The 26,207-nt window shown below is 36.3% G+C and overlaps 1 protein-coding gene across 3 annotated transcripts in view; it reads left to right on the top strand.

Moving 5' to 3' along the window:
- The window catches only part of FEZ2 (fasciculation and elongation protein zeta 2), a 30,604-nt gene extending 14,052 nt beyond the window's left edge, over positions 1-16,552 (top strand). Inside the window, exons 6-8 of one of the 3 annotated variants that reach the window (XM_081324289.1) lie at positions 9,628-9,703; positions 11,200-11,265; positions 14,336-16,552. In XM_081324289.1, coding sequence (XP_081180415.1) covers positions 9,628-9,703; positions 11,200-11,265; positions 14,336-14,352 — 159 coding nt within the window. In that variant the 3' untranslated portion in view covers positions 14,353-16,552. Of the gene's footprint in view, positions 1-231; positions 404-9,627; positions 9,704-11,199; positions 11,266-14,335 lie in introns of those variants that run through there. The other 2 variants (XM_081324288.1, XM_081324290.1) reach the window with 2 other exon arrangements.
- The last annotated feature ends 9,655 nt before the right edge of the window (positions 16,553-26,207 follow it).

Consider the following 26,207-nt stretch of genomic DNA (forward strand, 5'->3'; position numbering starts at 1 on the left):
ATTTTAATTTTCAAAATAAAATGCAGACAACAGCATAATACCTACTTGGAGTTAAATACCTGTCTAAGAAAGCAGTAATGAAAGACCATGTTAGCTTTAAAGTTTCAGTCTAGGAAGAGAAAAACGAACAGAACTATGCCTCATATCTTCCAAAAGGATAAAATTTATTTTGCTATTTTTAAGTGACAAGAAGTAAAAATCCTTGACATTTCATATATATGTTTTATACAGGAAGAAAATCTCTGAATAAAATGCGTGTTCCAGAAGCTTATGAAATATATGTAGCCAGGTAGTATGTTGCAGGATCCAAACTGGGTCGCTCACCAGATCCTGCAACATTATCCTGGGACATGTATATTCGCCTTCATTCATGGAAGTAATATGTGCAATAAAGCGCAGAACTCTTTATGCCTTAACACAAAGCCAGAAACAGCCTTATTTGAATGTCTACATTCTTCTCATCATCTTTATTTATTGATTGATTAGCCCTTGGGCCATATCAAATTGCCAAGTTCCAAAAACAAAATATCACTAAAACTTGATAAAAACAATTCAAATGAAGCTGGATAAAATACAATTTAAATGAAACTGAAACAAAATACAATCGAAATAAAATCAGGATAGAATACAATGATTTAAGAGACAGGTTAAATATGCTTAAAATTATATTACAATGTCACCCCTGCGTCTACCCCAAACAGTCTTAAAACTACTTTTAAAATCACATTTTTAAATCAAGTGATCTTTCCTACAATCTACCACACTCTGCTGCACCAACTTTGTTCTTATTTCCATCAACTTTACAGTATTTTTGGCAATCCATTTCACCAACTGCAAATTAGAGCCTAACAAACAATGATGCAAGAAGCGCCGTTTAGACACAGGGGTACTAGTATAAAAGATCCTGCCCAACTGATGTTCCCTCAAATCTGAATACAGGGGGCAATCAAAAATTACATGGGACATTGTTTCAACTTCCCCCGTCCCACATAAACAGACTATTTCACTTACAGGAATCCCCCTATATCTGCCCCAAAGCATGTTTGTTTGAAGTTGGTCCAATCTCAGTTTGGTAAAAAATCTCCTTATGATGGGAGATAAAGGCAAGGTTAAATATTTTTCTATTTTAAAATTTGTTTATTAGCCGATAACCAGGGGCAAGCTTTTGCTACTGTCACCTGTGCGATGTCCGATTGTGCACTTATGTCCTTAAATCTCTGCAATCCAAAATCAAATCTGCCTATGATCATACTGCTGCCAGTTTAACGGAATACCAAAGCTAGATACCCGCTTCAAAGCTCTTGATAACCAATTATTTTTGTTACTTGAAGCAATCTGATCCATTAGCGCTAGCTTAGGTAACCTCCCTTCCTCCATCTCTGATATTCTTAGCCAATAATAAACGGTCTTCAGCATGGCCCTAGTGACGATCGCATGGACTCCTGTTTCTGCCCTTACTACGCATGCTGGGGTTCCAGGGGACACTGCCAAAATTCTCCTCAGGAACTTATTTTGAGGAATTTCCTGCCCAGGCAGCTTAACTGATCCCCATATTTCTGCCCCATAGGTAAGTATTGGTTCAATTTTCGCTTGAAAGACCTTTAGCACTGGGGTTAATGAAGATGGAGTTTTCTCTAAAATAAGTTTGTTTAATTGGGCCATCCGAGCCACAGCCTTCTGAGCTCCGGATTTTACATGCTTATTCCATTTACCATTTGTCTGGAATACTATCCCTAAATAGGTAAATGACTGAACTTGTTGTATTCTTCTGCCATTTAAAACCCATCTCCTCATCTTTTGTTGCCTGCTAAATATCATTACCTTTGATTTCTCTACGTTAATTGTCAAACGATTTTTTATACAATATGCTGCCAACCTTCCTAGTGACCTTCGTAGCCCCACCTGTGAGGCCGACAGCAAAATTATATCATCGGCATATAACAAGCAATTTACCTGTCTTGTTCCTATACTAGGCCCATGAAGTGATAAGTCTTCCAGACATTTTGGAAAATATATAAATTGAAAAGTGTTGGGGCTAAAATGCAACCTTGTCTTACGCCCTTCTTAATTGGAATTGTATTTGTTACCGATCCTGTTTTGTTCACTCGAACTGTTACCTGGGTTTCCATATATAACAATCTAATTAAATATAGCAGTTTCTTTTCTATTCCCATGGCCTCTAATTTATCCCATAGAATTGATCTATCAATTGTATCAAAGGCTGCCTTCAGGTCTATAAATGCCACGTACAATGGTTTTTTCCAAAACTTAAACTTTGTTATTAGATGGTCCAACACAAAACAGTTGTCCATTGTAGATCTTCTGCTCCTGAAGCCAGACTGTTCTTCAGCTAGAATGTTGTTTCTCTATCCAGTTTTATGAAGCAAATACTTAGCACAAATTTTTGCTGAAATATCAATTAGACTAATTAACTGGAAATTATCCGGATTGTCTCTAGAGCCTTTTTTATGTAATGGAACAATTATTGATGTACGCCAACTGGCAGGAATTTGCCCTGTTCTATTAATAAAAGTAAAGAGACCTGCCAGGACAGGCGCCCACCAGGCTATCTTTTCTTTAAATAGCGATGCTGGGAGCGCATCCTGTCCTGGAGCTTTGTTTGTCTTCAGGGAAGAAATTAAATGCCTCACCTCTGTGATTGACACTTCTGCCCACTGGGGTAAGGCTTCATATCCCTGAATCAAGCTCAGAGAGGATATCACTTCATCAGAGCTTTCCGCAACTGCTGGAGTGGCCAAATGCCTCTCCCAACTTTCTGCAGTAATATTTGGGTCACTTATTGGTTTTCTATCTTTAATAATTTTTGAGACCCCCCAACCAGAAGAGTGTGGGTGAGGCCAGCTTTGCTGCCTGTTCTAAGTCAGCCCATAAGTCTTCAGTATACGAAGCCTTTTTCCTCTTCAGTAGTTGCTTATATTTCTGCCTCATGGTAATATACTTCTTCTGTAATTCCATATTCAGGCTCATTAAGTATCTCCTAAGTGATTTCCTAAGCTGTTTTTTCCCTTCCTTGCAGTCATTATCAAACCATGTTGAGTAACTAGAATCAAACTGGCCCATTTACTTAGTAGTCATGAAAAAATGCTTCAATTTCTGATATATTTCCACAAAATGTACTATAAGCTCTTGTTCACCAGTACTATTTGAATATATATGCGCTAGGGCTTCCATACGTGATGAATTCATAAATTCTGTCACTGCTTTCCCATCAACCCTCTTCCATGTTAGCCTTCTCTCCTGAGCTATATCCAAGTTGAAGCCTATTTGTTGAATTATTTGGTTCTTTTTCTTTAAATCAGAGGGGAGTGCCAGGGACATCTCAATCGGAAGATGATCACTTTCTGGCCTTGGTGACGTCAAGACCGAAGTAGCCCCTGCCACTAAACTGTGAGAAACACAGAAGTAATCAATAGAACTACATGCCTTGGGACCAAAAAAGGTTATGGGGTACCTTCTAACCTCTGTGTACTGGCCTACTATTTGAAGGTTACAGTTGTACACCATTGTTAGAAATTTTCCCCCATCTTTATTCTTTTTCCTATCATGAGAGTCCCATAATTGTTGGTTATGTAAATAACCATCTGGAATTGTACCATTTTCAACAAAAGGCTCCAACGAAGGACCCACACGGGCATTAAAGTCTCCTACCAAAATTAAAGGTGTTTTTATAAATTTTTTACGTATACCTAATATCTTTACTTCTAGTGCCTCCCACAGATCGCCCATTGCTGGATTGACATACACATTTATAAATACCATTGACTTCCCTCCATATGCCAAATGGATTGCTTGAAAAAATAAAGGGCCGGCACACGAGCATATCTCGTTTCCCTTCCAACCTAATTCGGCTTTTACCAAAATGCACAACCCTCCTGAAGCTCTTCCCTTTATAGCTACCCTCTTTGCTGGCAGCTGCCAAATATTAAACCCAGGGAGCTCAATTGGGGCCTCATCACCACTAACCCAAGTCTCCTGCAAGGCAATCACATGATACCTGTTTAAAAATTTAATACAATCATCTGTGCACCAACTCCCTCTCCATCCTGCCACATTCCATGAGAGGAAGTGGACTCTTAAAGAAAGTGATTGCTCGCTATTTCCTAGTCAGGCTTCTTGAATAATCCCTTCCACCCATCCTCCCCCGTTTACGCTCACACACCCGTTTAATTGCCTGAGCTCCATAGAAGACTGTTTAGGCATCATTTCTCTACCTGTTGCTTTTAGGCTTGCAGATCCATAAGTTCTATTAATCTCTGCCTCCACAATAAATGATTTTACTTCAGGCTCCGCGCTTACGTCGTTTCTTGGTATCATTTTTGCCACTGAGGAGGACTGGGAGATTCCTTCTTGGGTACCTTCCAGTGTTCGTCCCACAGCACTTTGCACTGTCAGGTCAGCTGTCTCTGGCACTTTCTGCTGTATAGACGCAGATATCCAGCTTCCCGAACTTATAAGCTGCTGACTCTCCGGAACTGCGTCATGACTTAATGGGGACAGAACTTTCAGCACCAAAGGGGTGGCAGAGGAAATGGTCTGCTTCAGCAGCTTCCTCGTCTCTTTAAGTTTTTTAAGTACTTCTTGCTGCTCCGTTAATGAAAGTAAAGAAAAAGTTTCTAAGCAGGCAGAGTCAAATATCTCATCTTGCATTACGCCAATTGAAGGAAATTTCACAGTAGATGGAACCAAAACCTCAGCCAACATTTCCTTTGTAATGCTAGATCTCGTCCCTGTTTTAGTTAACTTACTTTCCCCATTTCGTTTACTTTTCAAGTCAGCTGTCCCATGCGCTGCACCACTCTCCCTAGGGGCTCTCTGGATCAACGGGCTGACTTCGCTACTAGAAAAAACTCTGGTTGGTAAAATTTGGTAAAAAGCCAAGAATCCTCTCATTCGCATGAGCAGACTTGGAAAGAGTTGTTGTTTGAACTTAAGAAGAATTCTGGAATAATTATCACATTGTGGAAGATATTCATATGCTACCAGATCTATTGCCCCCTTGTCACTCCGAGTAAGCTGTGACAAAGAGGTCACTATCCGTCTTTTTGAAGTCCATCTACCCGCATTTGTCTCAGAATTATATATGTTCAATACAATCTGCTCCTTCAACAATCGCCTGCTTCCCCCCACACACCTGTGCCGTGGAATTTCAGGCCCATCCAGCTCACCATCTTTTTTCTGCCATTACAGCCAATATGCTGTCTACTTACTCCTTCCCTCGTTCGCACCATTGATGATATCTGACCAGGTCGTTCTGTCTGGCAACCAGTCGAAATTACCTGCAGCTTTTCCATCTGTACCGCAGCAACAAGATTGATCACAGAGTCCAACTTTAAACGCACCTCTGCAAACTGGTCAAAAATAGCCAAACTGTCTGAGAAGTGAGCATGTTGTGCCAGCTGATGAAATCCTTTATGCTATCACTTAGCTGGTTTTCAAGCCCTAAAGCTGATCCACTATGATTGTCAAACTCCAACTCTAGTCCCTTATCCTGGCTTGGAGCTGACTCACTTAAAACTGCTGAGTCATTTGTCATCCAATTTTGCGGAGGGATTAGCGAGCCTGTCACCTGGCTTCTCAACTGGCTCTGCTCGGCCTGCGCCCGCAGATCCCACTCCAGGGAAGAATCCCCAAACAATGCCAAAGGCTCGCAGCTATCCGGCAGGAGAAAGGGGGAGGATGCATGACCCACTGCAGATGGTATAGGCCAGGGGTCAGCAACCTGAAACAGTGAAAGAGCCACTTGGAACCGGTTCCCTAACAAAAGGAAAAACTGGGAGCCGCAAAAAATATGTGCGCGTGCACATACATGCGCACATGCGCAGAACAGGGTTTGACTGAAGAGTGGAGCCAAGGCAAGATGCACCTACCCTGCATATTTGAATTGATTGGTTGAACTGTTTTAGTCCCACTTTTTTCGGGGGACTGCACATGGCAGAGGACCGGGAGCCGCAGGAGACGGCTGAAAGAGCCGCATGCGGCTCCGGAGCCGCGGGTTGCAGACCTTCGGTCTAGATAGTTGAAGTCTCCCATTACTACTGTGGTATGCTTCCTATATACATTTGTTAACTGGCTGGCAAAAGGTTCATCTATTCTGATTGATTGGGTGGCCTGTAATGTAAGCCGCCCTGAGTCTTCGGAGAAGGGCAGGATATAAATGGAATTAAAATAAATAAAAATAAAAATATACACCTATGGTAATGTCACTTTTTTTTCTCTTTTATATTGACCCATATATATTCTGGAGAGATTCTATCTTGGATCATGTGCATTTCTCTAGATATGTAGTGTTCTCTTACATACAGTGCAACTCCCCCTCCTCTTTTTGTAGACCTGTTTCTTTTGAACAATTTGTATCCACCCAGCAGACCATTCCATTCATGGAATGGTTTCTGTACTGCCAACTATGTCATCTTATCTTCCTGGTACATGTGCTGGGCAACCTTTGAACCTCTGTTATACCTTAAGGAATGTATGAGACTAAGAAAGCATGTGATCTACTGACAGTTCCCATGGAACTTGAAGGATAAGTCAGAAGATTCATGTTCCACCTTGTAGAAAGGTTGCCAGCCTTTCCATTATAAGGTAAAGGTTCCCCTGCACATGCGTGCTAGTCGTTTCCGACTCTAGGGGCCGGGGCTCATCTCTGTTTCAAAGCCGAAGAGCCAGCGCTTGTCTGAGGACGTCTCCGTGGTCATGTGGCCGGCATGACTAGATTCCAAAGGCGCACGGAACGCTGTTACCTTCCCACCGTAGTGGTCCCTATTTTTCTACTTGCATTTTTACGTGCTTTTGAACTGCTAGGTTGGCAGAAGCTGGGACGAGTAACGCGCTCACTCTGTTACGCAGCACTCGGGACCTCTCCATTATAGCCCGGTATAAATGATATATTACAGTGATTATGTTAACACCTCATTTAAGTGGACTATCGAGAAAGCATTCCTCAATTCACATTAACATTGTGCATGTATCAGTATCAATTTGAAAGTAGTGCATAAATGAGCATTTAAATCTTAACTTTTTAAACCTTCAACAGTACATTAACTATGTGACCTGAAGATACAGTTATTATACCAATTACAGTCTTGATTATTATTTGTGCTAACATAATAGTCCCCTAAGGGACGCGGTGGCTCAGTGGGTTAGGACGCTGAGCTTGTCGATCAGAAGGTCGGCAGTTTGGCGGGTCGAATCCCGAGTGCCGCGTAGCAGAGTGAGTGCCTGTTACTGGTCCCAGCTTCTGCCAACCTAGCAGTTCGAAAGCACGTAAAAAATGCAAGTAGAAAAATAGGGACCACTACGGTGGGAAGGTAACAGCGTTCTGTGCGCCTTTGGCGTCTAGTCATGCCGGCCACATGACCACGGAGATGTCCTCGGACAAGCGCTGGCTCTTCAGCTTTGAAACGGAGATGAGCACCGGCCCCTAGAGTCGGAAACGACTAGCACGGATGTGCGGGGGAACCTTTACCTTTACCTTTAATAGTCCCCTATCTAGTAAAGAGATGTTGCCCTTAGTATAAAACAGATGAATCTATCAGAGTAAGATATCCTGTTTCAGGAAGGGGCTTCAAACACAAATGTGTCTGATAACTGTGCATAACATTGTGTTATTAGTTTGATTTATTTATTTATTTATTTATTTATTTATTTATTTATTTATTTATATTTATATACCGCCCTATTCCCTGAGGACTCAGGGCGGTTTACAGGGAATTAAAAATCCAAAATACAAAAATTAAGAACCAAATTAAAAATATTAAATTGACCCTGTAGTCAGTTAAAAAGAACCCCAAATTAAAAATTTCTCCTCAGTCTGGGCCCGAGAGCTCGAAGAGCCAGGTCTTCAGGCCCCGGCGGAATGATCGGAGGTCGGGGGCAGTTCTCAACTCCACCGGCAGCTGGTTCCAGAGGGCAGGCGCTCCCACCGAGAAGGCCCTATCCCTGGGTGTCACCCGCCGGCAATCTCTTACCGGCGGGACCCTGAGCAGACTTTCCCTGTGGGAGCGCACTGGGCGAAGGGCATTTGATTTGTATTTCTGTGGGCTGAATTAGGTTCATAAGTAAATGTATAGTTAATGTATAGTAATTTCATGTTAGTATAAAACTGCTTTTCCTGATCCTGTTTTTGGATTATCCTATCCAGTGCTTTTTTTGTAAAAGAAAAAGGTGCCAGAACTCACATATGTTATACAACCCGCCTTGCCTACCCTACAAGGTTCCATCCAAAAAAGGTGCCGGAACTCCGTTCTGAGCGTTCTATGAGAAAAAAAGCCCTGATCCTATCTACGTAATAGTGTGTTCCTAGTTACTAGTCAATGCCAGAATATAATTTCTAAGAAATAAACCACACACAAGAAATCCAGACCATGGAAATGCCCTTCATTTTTTAATAAAAAATACCCTATTTTTTCAAAAATATTGAATTGTTATTACCAAAGGTCTGTGTTTTTCCTATAAATAATTTTAGAAATAGTAATCCTATACAGTATTGTCCAAGCTTAGAACAAAAATTTGTATTGAAATCTTTGTATTGAAATCTGTTGCTGAATCAAGGCTATACGATGGCTGTAAGGTTTTACAAAAAGTAGCAAATGGAACTTTTGAATTATAAGTGTTGAGGAATGAAGCTTTGGAAAGGACACATTTCTTGAGGTTTTTAAATATTTAAAGCTGACGATATAATTTGCTCTAAGTTGAGAGTTTATATCCCTAATACTGTAGATATAAGATAAGAAAAATATTAAAGATCTGGAAACAAAATATTGTTCAAAATAAAAATTTAAAACTAAATGGCGCTTATTTCTATACCAGCAAAAGCAGATACAGTATAATTTCAAGGAATCATATAAGTGTGTATAAAATCAGTGCAAGAAGTAACAGCTAAGCTCAGCTTCATGGCATTCCACTGTGGCTGCTAGATGCACCTACCTCTGAGCATAAATTGACTATCTTGCCAGATGCACTGTCAGAGTTCACCAGAGGGAGTTATGAAGTCAGAATATAAAACTTCCTATCACTGCCAGGGAGTGACCAAAAATGGTCTGATTCTGGCCCCAAAACTTTAAGACCAGAGTTGACAGACATGATTTCACTGTCCTGGCATGTATATTGTTTATTCTTTGCTAATAACTATAATGCATTGGGCTTTTCTAGACTTCATTAAACATCATTTTATGGAGTCTTAAGAATCTTCAGTTGTTGTACTTTAAAGAAGTTTTCATTTATATTTTGGCTGTACAGAATACCTAATGTAAAAATGTATGGAATCACACGAGTGTTCTTTACAGTGCAGCAAATTTCTTAAAAAGAATGTGTAGTTTAGAAGCTCAGAGAAAAATGTACCGTATATACTATATAAGAACATTTTTAAAGTATCACTTTTGTTATAGGGAGGCTGTTTTGTTGTTACTTGCTGGGACATCTTTTAGTTGAATCACTGTGTTTCAGTTTCTCTTAGATAACATACAATAGAGTTGAATAACACATAATTATGTATTGCAGAGCATAGCTACATGCAAGAACTGTATCTAATATTGCCAACGTCAGATTTTTAGCAACTAAAGTCAATCAGGAAAATACTTTGTAGTAATCATAACTTTTGTTTGACAGTATCTGACAACTGTTATTCCTTATGAAAAGAAAAATGGACCTCCGTCAGTTGAAGATCTTCAAACATTAACAAAAAGTAAGCACGTAAATATGATTTGTTAGAGAAATAAATTTCCATGTGTGTTTTGATGCTGAGAGGAAAACAAACCAGCCTATTTTCCAGAGTATCTTCAGTTGAAGATTATTCTTGAGGGTCATCATCTCAGTGCTTCTGTTCTAAATTAGCCTGGCAAATCAACTTTGTTCTGCAATGTTTGGAATTGGTCAGCGGTCTATGCTTGTTTACTCATCCCAGATATCTTACAATTATCCATCATTCCTAGGTCTTGACTTTTTTTGGAAGATTGTCTTCATTTATCTCTTTCAGTAAAATCAGCATTGTTTGCCTTGCAAAGTTAAATGCTTTAAAAGAGTGACGAGACACTAACTAGAAGAGAATAAGCTGAAAGTGCCTCTGTTGTGAATTAAGTTTTTAAAATGATATGGTTTGAGGAACTAACACTGTTGTTATCCACCGACTAGCGGAAATTTGATCTGTTGGTTGCTCAGGGACAGACTACCTGACTCTCTTCCTGCTAATGCTGTTATATGACAGTGCTCAAACCATTTATTTTAGAGCAGCAAAACTGTTCAAACCTGGATATTATTTCAATTCCAAAGAGTAAATAGATTTTGTATGACATTTATTTATGCTCATAATTACATATTTGGAATGTGCTCTTTTCAGAAAGATGATAAATTATTTCAGTCCCTTATATAATCAGCCTTTAGGTACAAAAATACTTCTCCATTCTTCCTCAGTAAGACAGAAGCTGTGGCTTTTGGTTTTTCCCTGTCAGTAGCTCATCTTTCTTTTGGGTAAATATAGCAATGATCTAAAAAAATAAAGATACAAAACAAGTTTCACTAAATTTTCCAGGTTCCCTTTATTGCAAGGTTGTTAATCCTTTTGTAGATGGAGTGGGTGGGGAGAATGAGAAATGGAGATATGAAAAGCCAGGAGAAAATTGCTGTGCTTCCAGGCTTTTCCATGTCTCTTCAGCAAGAGGAATAGAAAAATAAAATAAACAATTGGATACGTCTATTTTTTTATACTGTCTTCCTTCACAATTTGTGTAGTTGTTCACCACTCTGTGACAATGACACTCACTCCATTTCTAAATCAACAAGGAAAAAACTTTTTTTCTGTTTCATTTTCCCCCAGAAATGTATGTTGGGGAAAACATTGGGTGCATTGTTTTAATTGCCAGATCATCACATCCTACCAAAAATGGAAAGTTCTTAATACAATAGGAATAGTGTGAGTTCATGGGATTCATAGGAATAGTGCTCATAGGAATGATCCATCTTTTAAACAAATCTGAATGCATAACAGAGCTATGCCTACTCAGTATTTTTATATCTTTCTCCCTTTAATAAATAATGAGAAAATGATCTGCAGAATAACCTGCAACATTATCCTGGGAAAGTTATATTCGCCTTCATTCGTTAGTGTTTTTTTCCATTTGCATGTTTTATTGAAAGGCAGTGAATTCTACCTCTTCCATTGATCCACACCCTCATATTTTATAGTTCTTCATGCCATGAAAGAAGACAGTGAGAAAGTGCCAAGTTTATTAACAGACTACATTTTGAAAGGTGAGTTTACCAATTATTGCATGTTGCATGATTGTGGCTTCCTATAAATATAACTTTTGTGGTGTTGTAATCACAAACAAAATCAGTGGTGCTACTTTGGAAGTGTACAGCACTTTAGAACTTGGAAGTGATAGAGACATTCTCGAGATCATAGAAGAACTCCTTAATACTCAGAAAGATCAGCAGAACCATTCTGAGGAAACCAGTCTGAAAATTTAATTGCTTTTCTGAAATTCATAAAACATGTTGGGGATTAATTGAGCTGTTTGCTAAGCAGCCCAAAAGACATGAAAGACACAGAAAGGTCAAGGCATTTTGAAAAATCTTAGGCAATTGAATGGTGGTGGGTAAGGAAAACAAACATAAGACAGGATTCCTCCCATATCAAGTCTAGAGGGGTTAGACACATTGAGGTAAAAATTCCTCAAGCCAGATTTGGTCTTTCCCTTGCTCCCATGGTCCCATTGCTTTCTCTTGCATTAAAAGGACAATCCTTTAATTCTTTATGGCTCTTCCTACTACTGTACTTGAATGTTAAATTACATAAGCAGAGAAGGTTCTGAGTAAACTCAATTCATATTTTAAAGGGGTGAAAATATATCTCTGTTTTATCAAGAAATCAAAATTATGCATCAATCAGTACATGTATATTTAAGAAACTGAATATATTATTTCACATTTTTTACTAACTTGTGGGTTCTTCGTTTGACTTATAGCCTGCATTTTCGTGTGTAACATTGTGAAAATTTTTAATATGAAGAGAGCCCCACATTATGTTATTTAGTTGTTAGAAAATCAGTGTAATGCTGTGAACATGAGTATTGTGATATCGATGATGAATATTTTGAGTTAATTCCATGTAGCAATGTAAATGTACAATGTATAAACCTCTGCATGTTGGAATTCAAAAGGTGATAATAGATTCCACCTCCTGGAATTTTACAAAGAATTATAGACATTTGAGGTAGATGGTATTGTTTTCGTCAAAATTAGGAACTGAATTCTCTTGACTGTCTACTGATTTACATTAGTTTTGTTGTTTAATTGTTACCTTGTTATCAGTAGCATTGTAGAATTAAAAAAAACTTCTGAAATTTTTACAAAATGCTTTTATGCTATGCAAACATGTTATAGTATGCTCCAGATTATCTTCAGTGTAATTTGCAATAAGAATAGAATATATAGAGAAGTAGCACCCAAAATGTAGCTATCACTGAAATACAGTTTAAAAGGATAATTTGCTGACATAATTATATTTATTCTTTTTTCCTGAAAACAACTAACTCTAAAAATAAGTATGAGATAAATAATTAGAGTTAGTTTAGAAATCTTCAGCATAAGATTTGTGCAATGACTACAGTAAAGATCTTCAAAGTTCCTTGGCTTCTCCGTTGACTGTAATAATAAGACTCACTAGGACTGTAATATTATAGAGAAAAAAATTAATCTGGTTATTATTTTGATTTATTACCGACATTTATGTTTACATGGAAGAGCACATTTCAGAGTGCAGAGTGCAGCATCACCATAGGGAAAATCTGGATAACCGCAAGATCCACTCTGCCAATTTCAATTAAAGATATTAAGGAAACAGGTCCTTCCATGTAGACAGTCACCACATCACAACCATAATTCACATGCTGAAGCAAATTGTACTTTTTTTTTCATAGTGGCTTTCTTCCATGGTAAAAAAATAACATTTGACATGGGCCATCTTCCCCCACTCGATTTCTTTTAGAAGAAAAACACTTATTTTACTAGTCTCTAGATATGCTTTCCAACATAGAAAGCTTGAAAGTGTGGATTATCAAACTTTTTGCTAACAAGAGCATGCAGAGGTCAACAGAGTAACAATGAGGTAGTTTTCATAATTAAATCTGGATAGGAAGGGGGAAAGTTGAGAACAAAGAGATGGTGGGAAGGATAGATTATACAAAAAAGCAGCCCTCTCCTCTGTTATAAACAGCAATAGCAATAGCACTCAGCCCTAAATACCGCTTCCTAGTGCTTTACAGCCCTCTCTAAGCGGTTTACAGAGTCAGCATATGGCCCCCAACAATCTGGGTCCTCATTTTACTGAGCTTGGAAGGATGGAAGGCTGAGTCAACCTTGAGCTGGTGAGAATCGAACTGCTGACAGTCAGCAGAATTAGCCTGCAATACTGCATTCTAACTGTTGCGCCACCATGAAAATGTTTGACATACAGATGATTGCCTCACATATTGTAATGCGTAACATTGTTCATTAACTAAATATGAGTAGCCAACTTTCAGGATTAAAGCAAACTTGGTAACCAATTTCTAGATAGACATACACTTTCATTTTTAATGTGTACTAGTGTGCTCACAGTAAAAAAATGACAATAAAGGTTATCTTATAACTTGAGAGTATGTATCAGTTTATCCATTTATATTTTTGCTTTTAGATACTTAAACTGTAGCATTACAAGTCGTAATTATTACGCACTATGAAGACAATTATTTAAAGTTTAAACCAATGATGAAAGATTGTTCCCAATGACAAGGACACCTTTGTAATTTTGGGTTATGACATTTTAAACCTGATTTCTTCATTTGTTTTATATTGTGCTAGCATTCGTTTGAAAGCTACATTGCTCCAAGGTTTGTGCCTTATAGATGTGATAAAGGAGTATATAAAGGACATGTCTTGATCCTCTCTGTATTTTAAACTGTAGGCTTCAATATCCTGGGCAAGAGATTATAGTTGTCCCTAAATCTTTGAGATGTTATATCTCAAAGCTGTCTCCACAGATTCTGAAAATTGAAGACTTAAAGCTAAATTTAAATGTTCTTAAATTTAAAAATTTAACCCAGTGACCAAGACATGACTTACTATATAGCTCATTTCTGTAAAAAAGAAAATTGACAGTAGTGTGTGTGTACATACTATGTATATATCTTTATGGATTTATCTGTTTTGTTTATGGGGTAAGGGTTGGGAATCATATTTAGTACAGATAATTATTGCAACTTTGATTCTGGAAGGTTTGTTGTTACATTCTAGAAATCAAATCAATTTAATGACACTTATATGTAACTTTATTTTGCAGTTTTGTGTCCTACGTGAAGAGAACTATGAAAAAAAAACAGCCAGGCGAATTCCTGTGAAAAATGTTTTTCCACAGATTCTTTCAGACCTGACAGTTTGTTTGCACTGCGTTGAATTCTAATGTATTTGTTACTTTCATTGCCTGCTTCAGTTTTTGAATTCTGGAATAAAGTCATCCAGATCATGTAAAATTCATCCTTTCCCCCACCCAAGTATAAATTGCTTGAACAAATAATGAATTCTGTACAGTTTTACTCACATGCATTGTTTGGGCTTTTTAAAGACTATTTTTACATTATATGGCATGTAATTGTTTCACCCAGCACCTATTTGTGGTTGTGGAGGAAAAAATAACATCGATATAAATAAAAGATGCCTAATAAACATAATGCACTTCTAATAAAAGCTGCAGCAGGTCCAAGTATTAAATGTATAAAATGGATCAAAAGCTGAGCCTGCACTGCAAAATTCCATTGAAGTTCTTCCTTGAAGGCTCCTGGTATAAAGATGGTGATAGAAACAGGAACTGACTTTTAAAGTAAGAATAAAGGCAGTATTGTAATATTGTTTACTGATTCATATTGCTTTGAATAACCCTCTTTGAAGTAAAAAGTGGTAGATTATAATTTCCTATCATTGGTTGGCTGTTTTTTTTTCTCCTTTGAAAGCCTAATGTTGGCATAGAGGGGAAAGGATTCTAATAAAGAACACCCTCAATTTGTGTAGGATGTATTGTGCCCCGAAATCATTGTCTCATTATTTTCATTTTCTATAGTTTAATTTAAAACTATTGTAGTTTAATAATAGTATTGCTGCTATTGTACTTTTAACCCATATTAAATGTTTGGTCATCGTATCTTATTTTGTATGCTTCGATATGTTAATGAACAAGTATTTTTCCCCTACTTTCCTTTTACTCCCTGGAAAACTAGTGCGGGTATCTTCCGCAACATTTTCTTTCTATGGCTAAGATATCCTTTACGTACCAGTTCTCTATTCAGTGGCTCTCTCTGTTACATTTAGTTATCATAACTTGCTTGCCCAAATGCATCTCTTTCTAGCAGTAAGATGTCTACAACAGCAGAACCAGCTATCAATCGAGGTTATGGATTGAAGCGTTGTATCAGTCCTCAATCAGATATTAAAATGTTGTTGTAGAAATCTTTTCTTTCTGACAAAATGCAAGAGGACATTCCTTGGAACGTTCTTAATTTTTCAAAATGTGTATTGATCCTTGAGGTTTTACCAATCTCTGAATCTTTCTCCCAATCCATATAAATCCCACCGGAGACTTCATTATTTTTTTCTTTAATATCATCTGCATGTTCTGGTGGAATTGGTCTCAATCTTAAACAAAATTCTTTTTTCCTAAGTACTAATAATGTCAAATTGTCCATGTCCTTTTCCATCTCTCTATTTATAATTTCTGTCTTACATTCAATGTATTGGTAATTTTATCAGTAATCTGCAGCCAGATTCTTCAATTCTCTTAACTTCTTCTTTCATATCTTTTTTCTGCAGGTCCTTCTTCCATTTCCTTTTTAACTGTTGCAAGCAATCTGCTGCATATATAAATGATCAGCCTTCCCTAAAGATCTGCTCTGTTAGTCTAATTAAGCTTACTGTTTCAAAGACATATTTGTCAAAAGAAATATTTTCTTCTATTTTTTAAAATTTCTTTTTACCATTTGAAACTTTCTAATACCACAAACTTCTCAACTTTCTAAATTAAAGTCCTTTAAAATAGTTCATTTTCCCCTCTTCTTAATTTCAAAAAGAAGACACTCATATATTTTTTAATCTTCTGCTGTTCGGAATATCTCTCTTAGGTTGCAGGCAATTAGTGTCAGAATCCAGTTATATCACATTCATAAATGTATGTTTAAAACATTATCCCCCCATGGATTCTGCCATCTCCCAAGGAAGGAGGAGCGCATGTGGATTCAGCCTGCCTTAGGTTATTTCAGAGACCAAGGGAAACCTTTTGAACTGGGGGAACAAAAGGGAGGGTTAGGGAAGAAGGAAGAAGGCAATAACCATAAAGATTCAAAGTTCCCTTTTTCCCACAAAAGGGATGACACGAAGTAAAATGATGGGGGGCTGACCAAATGGGGTTGAGGGAAGGGGGGTTGAACCGGGAACTAAAGTTTCAATTTGTAAAACAATACCAAGTCCTGTCTTGTATTTCCACAACCAAGCATGTCCTAGTAAAAATTCCTTTTGGACTAGAACTGACTCCAAGAGTTTTTGTTTTCCTAAGACATGGATTGGGGTGGGTCCTGACAATTAGGTTACTGGCAAAATGAAGCTTTTCCCAGTAAAAGGTCCATTTTAAAAAAAAGGACCCTCATTCTCCTGGCCTTTCGGAACTGTGTGAAGTTCCAATTCTGCCATTTCAGAGGAACACACACCCTATGAAGTCTTTCACCACCTTTTTAATTTTAATTATTTAATTCTCGTTTTAGCTGCTTTTTATTAATTATATATACACACACACACGTATATGTATATGTATGTATATATGTATACCATTGCCATTGCACATATGTACATATATACATACACATATATATACATATATACATACGTATACATACACACACACGTTTTATGTTTTTATGTCTATTTGTATATCACCCAGAGGTCACAGCATAGCAGTCACACAAAAGTAAAATCCTACTTTTTTTTTTAAAGAGGAACAGCTTTTCCAGAGCGCAAATGGATAATCTCCCGATTTCTTCTTTCAGATAAATTTTCTGTAACCCAGAAATGGGTCCTAGCTGGCAATTCCAGTGCTGTGTGCATCTGCAGAGCCATTTGCAGAAACATCTAACTAGCCATAACACCACACAGAAGCCTCAGTTTTGAAGGATTTTAAGAAGCCACTGGAGAGCCACCTCTTATGGATGGTTTAATTGGTCTTTATGTGCTTAATGAAAAACATGACTGGATAATCCTTGTGATCTCTTCCAACTCCACAATTCTATGATGTTTTGGATGGAAAACCCTGTCTGAGTTACCTCATCAGTACTCTCTTATGATTGAACTTTTACAAAGTTCTGTAATAATTCCATTAGAATTTCTATTCTGTTGTCATTGTAACAGCAGTGTTTAGGAATACTTAGGGCTAGCTGCCCGATGTGGCAGAATTTTCTCTGCGATCAAATGCTACTAGAAGAAGAGTTGGCAGAATCTCAAAGATGGATCTGATTGCTTTTGTGCATATGCATAGGTACTAGAATTGTTATTTACTTCATGCCAAGATGAAGACAAAACAGAAATGGCTACTAAGGAATTTGTGACAAAACGGCAGTAGTAGCTAAGGTTAGTTTGAATGGAGTTGAGGTCTAATTCCCGAGACACATTCCAAAAGCTATATACCGTAGCTATCTGTAAATCTTCCCATAATTAAATGTAAAAGAAGAAAATACAAGGGCTTTTCAAAGACAATAAAAATGATGAGAACTCAAAGTAAGCAATTCTGGCAATGATACTGTCACTCAATATCTTTCCAGATGGAGGCTTTGTGTACAAAAGGTTAGAAGGTGACTGTGCAGGATATTGATGAAGGAGGTAATGAAAAGAGAAAATTGAATTTTAACTCACCTTATAAAAAAGCTGTGAAGTAGCACAAGTAAACCAAAATGTTTCTCATCCAGTGTCTATGGAGATTCTCAGTGATCCAGGTCATAGTTATCCCAAAGGTGCTCTTTCATGAGGCAACTGGACTTTCTTGTTTTTCTTTGAAGATGTTTCGTTTCTCATCCATGAAGCTTCTTTAGCTCTGACTGGATGGTGAGGAATAGAAGGATGCATTCTTTTAGATAGTCGTTGAGGCCTCTTGCAGGTTTGTTTGTGACCTCAGGGTCAACTGAGTAGTGCAAGTAGTGGAACCTTATTGGAACTGCTAAAAGGGATGTGTTGTGGAGATGTGCTTCCTGTGGGATGTTATCTACCCTTCACTGTTGAATACAGGCACAGGCTGTTGGGGGTGAGTTTATGTTATCTGCATCTCAAAATATAAATATAAATCCTTCCATTCCCCACCATCCAGGCAGAGCTGAAGATGCTTCTTGGATGAGAAGTGAAACATTTTCAAAGAAAAACAAAGTCCACTTGCCTCATGAAAAAGCATCTATGGGGTTTCTCATCAAGGAATGAGACATATAAAGCAACTGAGTATTTTTCAGAATTTGGTTAACATCTTTAGCAGCCAGTGAAGACACTGAAGGAGATTGTGACAAGAAAAACAACAATAATGTGGAAAACCTTGATCAAAAGTTGTAAAGATTTGCAACTATCCTCAGTAATTAATCAGGTCGAAAGAGGACACACCAAACCAAAACTAAAGAGCAAGAAAACTAGAACTTGTTTCATAAATGACCTCTGTACTTAATAAGAAAATCCTGTAATATAATGTGCTATATACTTTAATAAATTCTTAATTATGGTGTTCCTTTGTAAGCAATTTTGCTCCAATTAGAAAAGTCCCTTAAACAAAGGTCATATATTACACCCAAAGTAAAATAAGAGCAGAATGAGCTAGATGCATATGCAAAAAGAGAAATTTTCCTCTCCAATTTCTTAATTTGATTTCAAAATAGCCTTGAGGGTATGCAATATTCTCTAGACCCATTTCAGTCCAGTACTATTAGTTTTCATGCTTTTTCTTACAAATAAGATTTTGATTACAAACTGACATTTTTTTGGAAGAACAATTATATGATAATAAACAACAATGCTCGCTTCACACAAAAGGAAGGTGCATCCGAAATTGTTTTCTTTCTCAGTGTAGTCCCAGGTGAATTCCAAGGATATTAAAGATAACTACTAATTTCAGACATTGAAAAATAAATAGATCTACTCCTGTAACCTCAATAAATATTAGAAACAAAATAATATTTACTATTACCTCATCCATAAACTGTTCAGAAAACTTTTACTACCTTAATTTGATAAGCATAGGTAAAACAGAAACAAGGTAAGCAGGCTGAACATCCCTTAAGAATATAGCAGTAAGCCATGTTCTGAGCTACAGAATGCATTGTAGATTTATTTTTCTTTCTGAATTTTTCTGGCAGCTCCACCCAGCAAATGTAATAAATGCTTCTCTCTCAGCCCCAACTTGAATCCAGTTCTGTTGTTGACACACAAGAGTCCCAAGCTGGAAAAAAATTAAAATGTATCCCATCAACTGTTTTATAAGAAGAATTGTTGTAACATATGAACAAAGTACATTCTTTGTCAGAAAAGCTCATATATGGCCATTTAATTTTCCTCCTCCACAGTTGGAACTGTTTCCTTGCTTCTGTAACTATTTTTTCACATTCCAAACAATAACATTTCCCCAGTGACTTAAGAAAAAGCCCTACTACCATATTTGCTTCATTGCTTTCAGCAATCTAGAAAATAAATTGAATTTGTCCAGAATTTGAAGAAATGAAATGTTTATTCAGGCACACCTTAAAGATAACTCCTTTGAGCTCTTATCACTCAGTTTTGGCTGATTGTTCAGGCCATCTGGGTGATGGATTCTTGACTCATGATGCGTTACAGAATCTTTTATGCTATAAAATTTCTCTCTCTTTGACATTGCTTCTTTAGAAGCAGCACAGTTGCTAGAAGGGTGCCATGGCTCCGTGAAAGGAAATGTACTGAAGAGTGGATAATAGCACTGGGCTATATAAGAGTGCCTTCAATCCACTGAAAATAATTTTCTTAGCAATAACAATATTTTTATCTACTATAGTCCATTTCAGAAAATTCAAATGCTAGATCTTTAATCACAAATTGCACCTGAAATGCATAGTTTGGGCTAACCAACACAATCTTTCTAGTCAATCATGACAGAGGAAAACTTTCTAGCTCTTTTATTTCCCAAACAAATTCTGAAACTATACATGTGTATTCAGTGCTTTTTTTGTAAAAGAAAAAGGTGCCGAAACTCACACATGTCATACAACCCGCCTTGCCTACCCTATAAGGTTCCATCCAAAAAAGGTGCTGGAACTCCGTTCTGAGCGTTCTATGAGAAAAAAAGCCCTGTGTGTATTTATGATAAACTGCGAAGCCATAGCTCTCTTTATGTTCTTCTGGAGGCCATTTTTCACAAGGTTCCAAATAGTACAGTACTATATACAACTATGCATCTCCACCCAGGCAGAAGTATCAGGTACTTGTTAACAAAACTGAAGTGTTGAGTAACACAACTGAAACAAAAACAGCTCCATTATGCTTTTGGGAAATGAACCAAGATGAACTAAAGTAAGAGCTGATGGTAGACTGTGGTAAGTCCGTTTCAAAAGATTTGAGGTTGCTGAAAAAGCTTCATGTTATTCAAAGCAGGAGGGTATGTTACAGAAAGCACTTCCAGATCCAGTTACCTATATAAGCATGTTGATTATACAACAGGCAGAAATAGCAGCTGGTTGAGAAAGGAAATCAACTCTCCTCAGTAACTAGGTTTTTGACAGATATTTGCCCACCTGTGCTACTTTATGATGCAGCCAAAACTAACCAAAATGAACCAGAGCATTGGTGTTTTTGAAGTTTAGATATGAGTCAGAACATTTGTATAATGCGTAGAGTCAGGCCTAAAACTTTGTGTGTGGTCTTAAACATATTTTGCCTTGCTCATCCATTTTTGAGCAAAATGTCTGTGGAACAAGCACCTATTAATAGCAACAGCATGTTAGTACTTTCCCTTTTTGAAATCCCTCTGCTCGACTCACTGAATATTTGTCTTGGCATATTGATTCTTTTAAATGAAAATGTTAATTTCATCTTTATGGTGTACATTTATTCTCCAGATGGAAAGCAATGGTATTCACTGTGACACAATGTGGAAATGAAGTGGTTCTGCACACTCGTGTGTGTGTGTGTTTGCGTACACGCAATAACTCCCACAACAGCCACCAGAGTCGTAGACATGAGCAAGCAATAAAATTGAGCTTTCATGAATCCAGTGAAAAAAATATAGATCGTTGTCTAGTACCCACTTCCATGGAAACGAGATATCAAAGAAAGGCAAAAGACAAGAAAAAAAGAATAAAATTGACAAGCATTAGGAAGATACTCTATTGGAGAAATTATTGAAGACAAAATTCAAGGAATACCAAGAGTGCGAATCTTGTATATCTGCAGGCACTGTGAAATTTAATTTACTATCATATCTAATTAATATTGGATAGGGGTATTGGGAATTAGTATGATTAGGAAAACAGAAATACAGAACAAGAAAGGGACATTATTTTAAAATCCTGCTCAGCAAAAGAAACCAAAAGATGCATCTCCAACAGATTGTTGTCCACCAGCCTCTGAACATTGCTAGAAAAAAAAGGGCAACCAACATAGATCACTTATTTCCATGGCAAACTGCTCTTATGATTAAGTTATTTTCTGTAACATTCCATTGGAAAATATATTTTAAGCCAGTCATTTCATTTTCTGCAAGATCATAAGAACAGTCTTTGGTCATTTTCTGTATGATAACCTTTCAGGTTCCCCAAATAACAGTATTTTTCCCCCTCAAGGCTAAATATACTGTGTTCCTCAGTCTCTCTTCACAGGATTTCATTTCTAAGTCATCTTTAGTTTAGTTTAGCTCAATCTTTCTTAAAATTGGTGCTTGAAAATAGGGTTCTTGAGGTGGTTCTTGAGACCGTTAAAACTCTGGATTTGAAAATTATACCATCTAAAATTTAAGATGCCTTTTTCACAGCTCCACCAAGCTGCTCATTCACAGTTAACTTCTGATCACATTTCCCTTTAAGTCTCTCTGGCAATTGCCTTGATGAATCCATGTAATTTTCTTGGCAGCATTTTCAGAAATAGTTTGCCATTGTCTTCTTCAATTGATGAGTCCAATGTCACCCAGGCTAAGACAGGACTATAATTCATGATCTCCCAGCTTCTAACCTGGTGCCTCAAACTGGCTCTCATGTGCTGTTGCAACCCCTATGTGTGCATTTGATTTTACTCTTCTTAGCAAAAACTTTGCATTTTTACTGTTAAAATACTATCACTCATTCTCTAATTATCAAGATCTTGTTTAATTTTGTTTGTGTCTCCAGGAAATTAGCTGTCATGTAGAGTTTGGTAGTCTGCAGTTTTAATAAGCATTTCCTCCGCTTTCTCATCCAAGTCATTAATAAAAATATTAGAAAATAACAAGCATGTGCCATCCCACATGATACTATCGTACATAACAAGAAATAACTATACCCTAAAACATTTTTTTGTCTGTAAAACAAAGCCTTTAATTTTTCAGCTCGTTCTCAGGTTGCTTTCAAAATTCTTTTGGGATTTTGCTAAAAAATTATCAAGGCTGCAGTTGATAACTTTCAAAGCAGCTGCACAAGAGTTGCAAAAGCCATAATTATTTTAACAAAATGAAGCATGGATATTCACTGAAATACTTCACACAAACCTCTTTAATGAGGGCAGGGAGGGAATCTAGTAATAAACTCTATTCAAGGCACACGTTTTTGAAAACAGCTGCATAAAAATGCTTCAGACAAGGAAGAAAACTGATGAATAATTTTCAGTTATGAGGTGGTGACCCAACATGCTTAATTATAATTAACTATGGCTTACTTAAATCAAGAATTATGTTTACATTACACTTTGGACCATAACTCATGAACTTTTACACAAAATATGATGGTTGTGGTTCATGAATCATGAAAACACTATCAAAAATGAAAAGGATTAGAAACTTCTGGGAGTTGTATTTAGAGAAATGATTAAAACAGTTGATTTGAAAATCAAAATATATTCAAAGTTAGCTTTGAACATTGGGAACATTCATGGAAGATAATAAAATCTAGAAATCAGACAATTAACATGTTGATGATAGAAGCATGAATGGTGATTTATAAAATTGAAAGCAGGGAATTTTATGCTTAGATGAGTGATACAATAAATGTTTATCTACAGTATGCGGTTGCTAAGACTTGATACCAACTTAATGGCACATCAATCAATATAGTGTTGACATAAAAATTAATCTTGATGGATCTCAGAAAAAGGATGTTATGAAAATTGTCTATGATGGTGTTAAGTAATGTTCAAAATTTGCAGGAGATACGCTCCAGAAAGGAAGTAGAAGAATGCAGCTTACATATTTCATTAAAAATGTAAGAATTATGATATAACAACAGTTCTCTAAGGAATATGTCCAACGGATCCAATGTGAAATTTTATAAAATAAATGAAATAGGTATGTTGGTTCTTTGGACACAAATGGGTTTCATTAGTATAAGAAGACCTTGGACATTTTAAACAGTATTAATATCAACTTTATGTATTTTACTTCCAACAGTGAAAGAACCTCACAATTTTTTTTATAAAATAGACATTGCTTTGATTAGCACATGATTTTTTCCTTTACACAAAGCAACCGTTATATAGCTCTGGTTGGGTTGGACATTCAAAGTGTAATTATCACAAAACATTTAAACATAACCGCATGATGGCAGTATTTACTAGCAGAACCTTTTTATGGCACATTAATGAATCAGGAAAAATGGTTAGGAAATTATGATTAAAATCAGAGATGATATTCAATGAGTCCAGATCTGAGTGATTGACAACTATATAACTAAACAATCAAATCAGTTCATCATCACAGTTATTTTGTTTTAACAAGAATACCAGAATGCAAATAAAGCAAACAATGAAGTGATGAAACAAAAAAACAAACATGTTCATCACACAAAATACAATATATTTTAGAATATGTTGATATCCTTCATATGTGTTAATTCTAAGATTTGAAATCTTTCAACAAGATGTTCTCATGTCTATACAAAAAGTGTACCTTGCAGTATTACCATTATAATATAAAATAATAATATATTCATATGGGGTATAATATATATTATATTATTATTTAATATTTGACATATTACTGTTTGATATATTCTACCAAACCTTTCCCAATCATTCCAAAATAAACATCCTAATATGACTGTTCATAACCTAACTTTTCAATTTGCAATCTCCAAGTTAATTTCTTCCAGTCATGTCTTTTTATACATTTTATAAGATTTAAATATACTTATTAATCCTCTACTTCAGTTTTATGATGCAATATTTTTAAGAAAATATGTTATTTCTCATAAACTAATAAATGCATTTATTAAAAAATTCCTGATTTACAAACTCAGCTTCTCAGTTTTGTTGGAGATGGCATAATTTGGGCTGCTTTTTTACAATTTAACGGCCAAATACTTTATCTTCTTTATCTTCTCTCTTTCTTTGCTAATGAACTTAAATTTTAAAAAGTGTTTATATCTGACTTTATAACCCAGATTTAAAATCTTGGATGAAATAATTAAACATTATTTGGATAAAATAAATATTCTGAAAATTAACACCTGACTAAGCTTTAGTTGCATATTTATCACTACTTCATGAATTAATTGATGCTATTACAGCAATGAAAAGTAGTAAATTTCCTGGTTCAGACTGTTTTGTTTTGGTCATGTACTGTTGAAGCTTTATAATGATACCTTGTTGAATAAATTATTTTTTTCATAGTTTCATGATGGTGTCAGTAATTCATCTACCACAATCTGATGTTATACAAGGCTGTTAAGCATCAATTAATATTGGTTTTGTAAATAATTATATTGGTTCTTAAGTCACATAAATTGGACTTGGGAGTGAATGTGGAAAAAGACTGTAATATGGCTGCAAGTTAAATTTCTAAAACACTCCTTGCCTAAATATGACTTTCGTTGTATTGTTATTATTTGGATAAAATATAGTATTCTAAACCAATAGAGTAACACAAACTGAATTGTCTACCCATCATGATGTTTCATGAAACTTATCAAAGATGCTCATTATTTCTGCTTATATTGAGTTCAGAAATATTGGCCTGTTTAATTCCAAAATTTGAACAGGTACACATTTCTAAAAATTGTCTGACTATTATTGATATCAGTAGATTAAAATGCCTATGTGACTTCAGGGAAGAATTAATGTCATTGAATATCACACCAAACGACATGATCTATGTTAATGCCAGTTAAATTGTATAAATAGAGCTTATCCTGCTTCTTTAATGTCTTATTCACTTCCACAGAGTGTCAAAGTGAATACCAGGGCTTGCACAATTCTGATCTTGGTAGATATAGATACACTAGGACATTTTAATACCTTTTCCAATGCCTTCATGGATATTCTACGGCAGGGGTTTCCAACTGGGGATTGCGAGACTATATTCCAAGGAGTGAGAAAACTTGGGTTTAGAAATTTCAAAATTATAGTGTATATGCATAATTCATTGCCATTATTTTGAACTTTTGTAAGGGGTGTGAGAATATATCAGAAGCGTTCTAGGAGTGTGGGGTATAGAAAAGGTTGGGAACCGCTAGCGAGTGTCAGTCTACAGTGTATTTCTTGAGTGATTGTTCCTTTACTATTTATTTAGTCTATGGCATCTACAGAGGTCATGCAATCACTGATATACAAATATAGTTTAGATAAAGCATCAGCAAATACACACACACACACACACACACACACACACACACAAAAGATATGTGGATAATACAATATATTCCTTTACTGTTGATGGTTGATCACAAAAGCTATCCACAACTTGAATAACTTCATTTTCAATTCTAAGGCTGGTAGTTCTACCAATTGTCTAGTTTGTTCTTCCTTATATTTAACTTTAATCTCATTTTTTTTCATTGTGCTATTTGACTTTTAGTAGTTGGTTTGTAGATCCTTAGTGTTTTTGGCTTTAACAAAAAATGCATTATTTGTGTATAATTATATACAACTTTTCATTATTAATTATGTATGTTTCATTTTCATTCTTTATTTTCTGTCTTGTAAGCACTTAACAATTATAAAAC

Source organism: Vipera berus (genome assembly GCF_964194415.1).
Source record: "Vipera berus genome assembly, chromosome: 1".
Lineage (NCBI taxonomy): Eukaryota > Metazoa > Chordata > Lepidosauria > Squamata > Viperidae > Vipera > Vipera berus.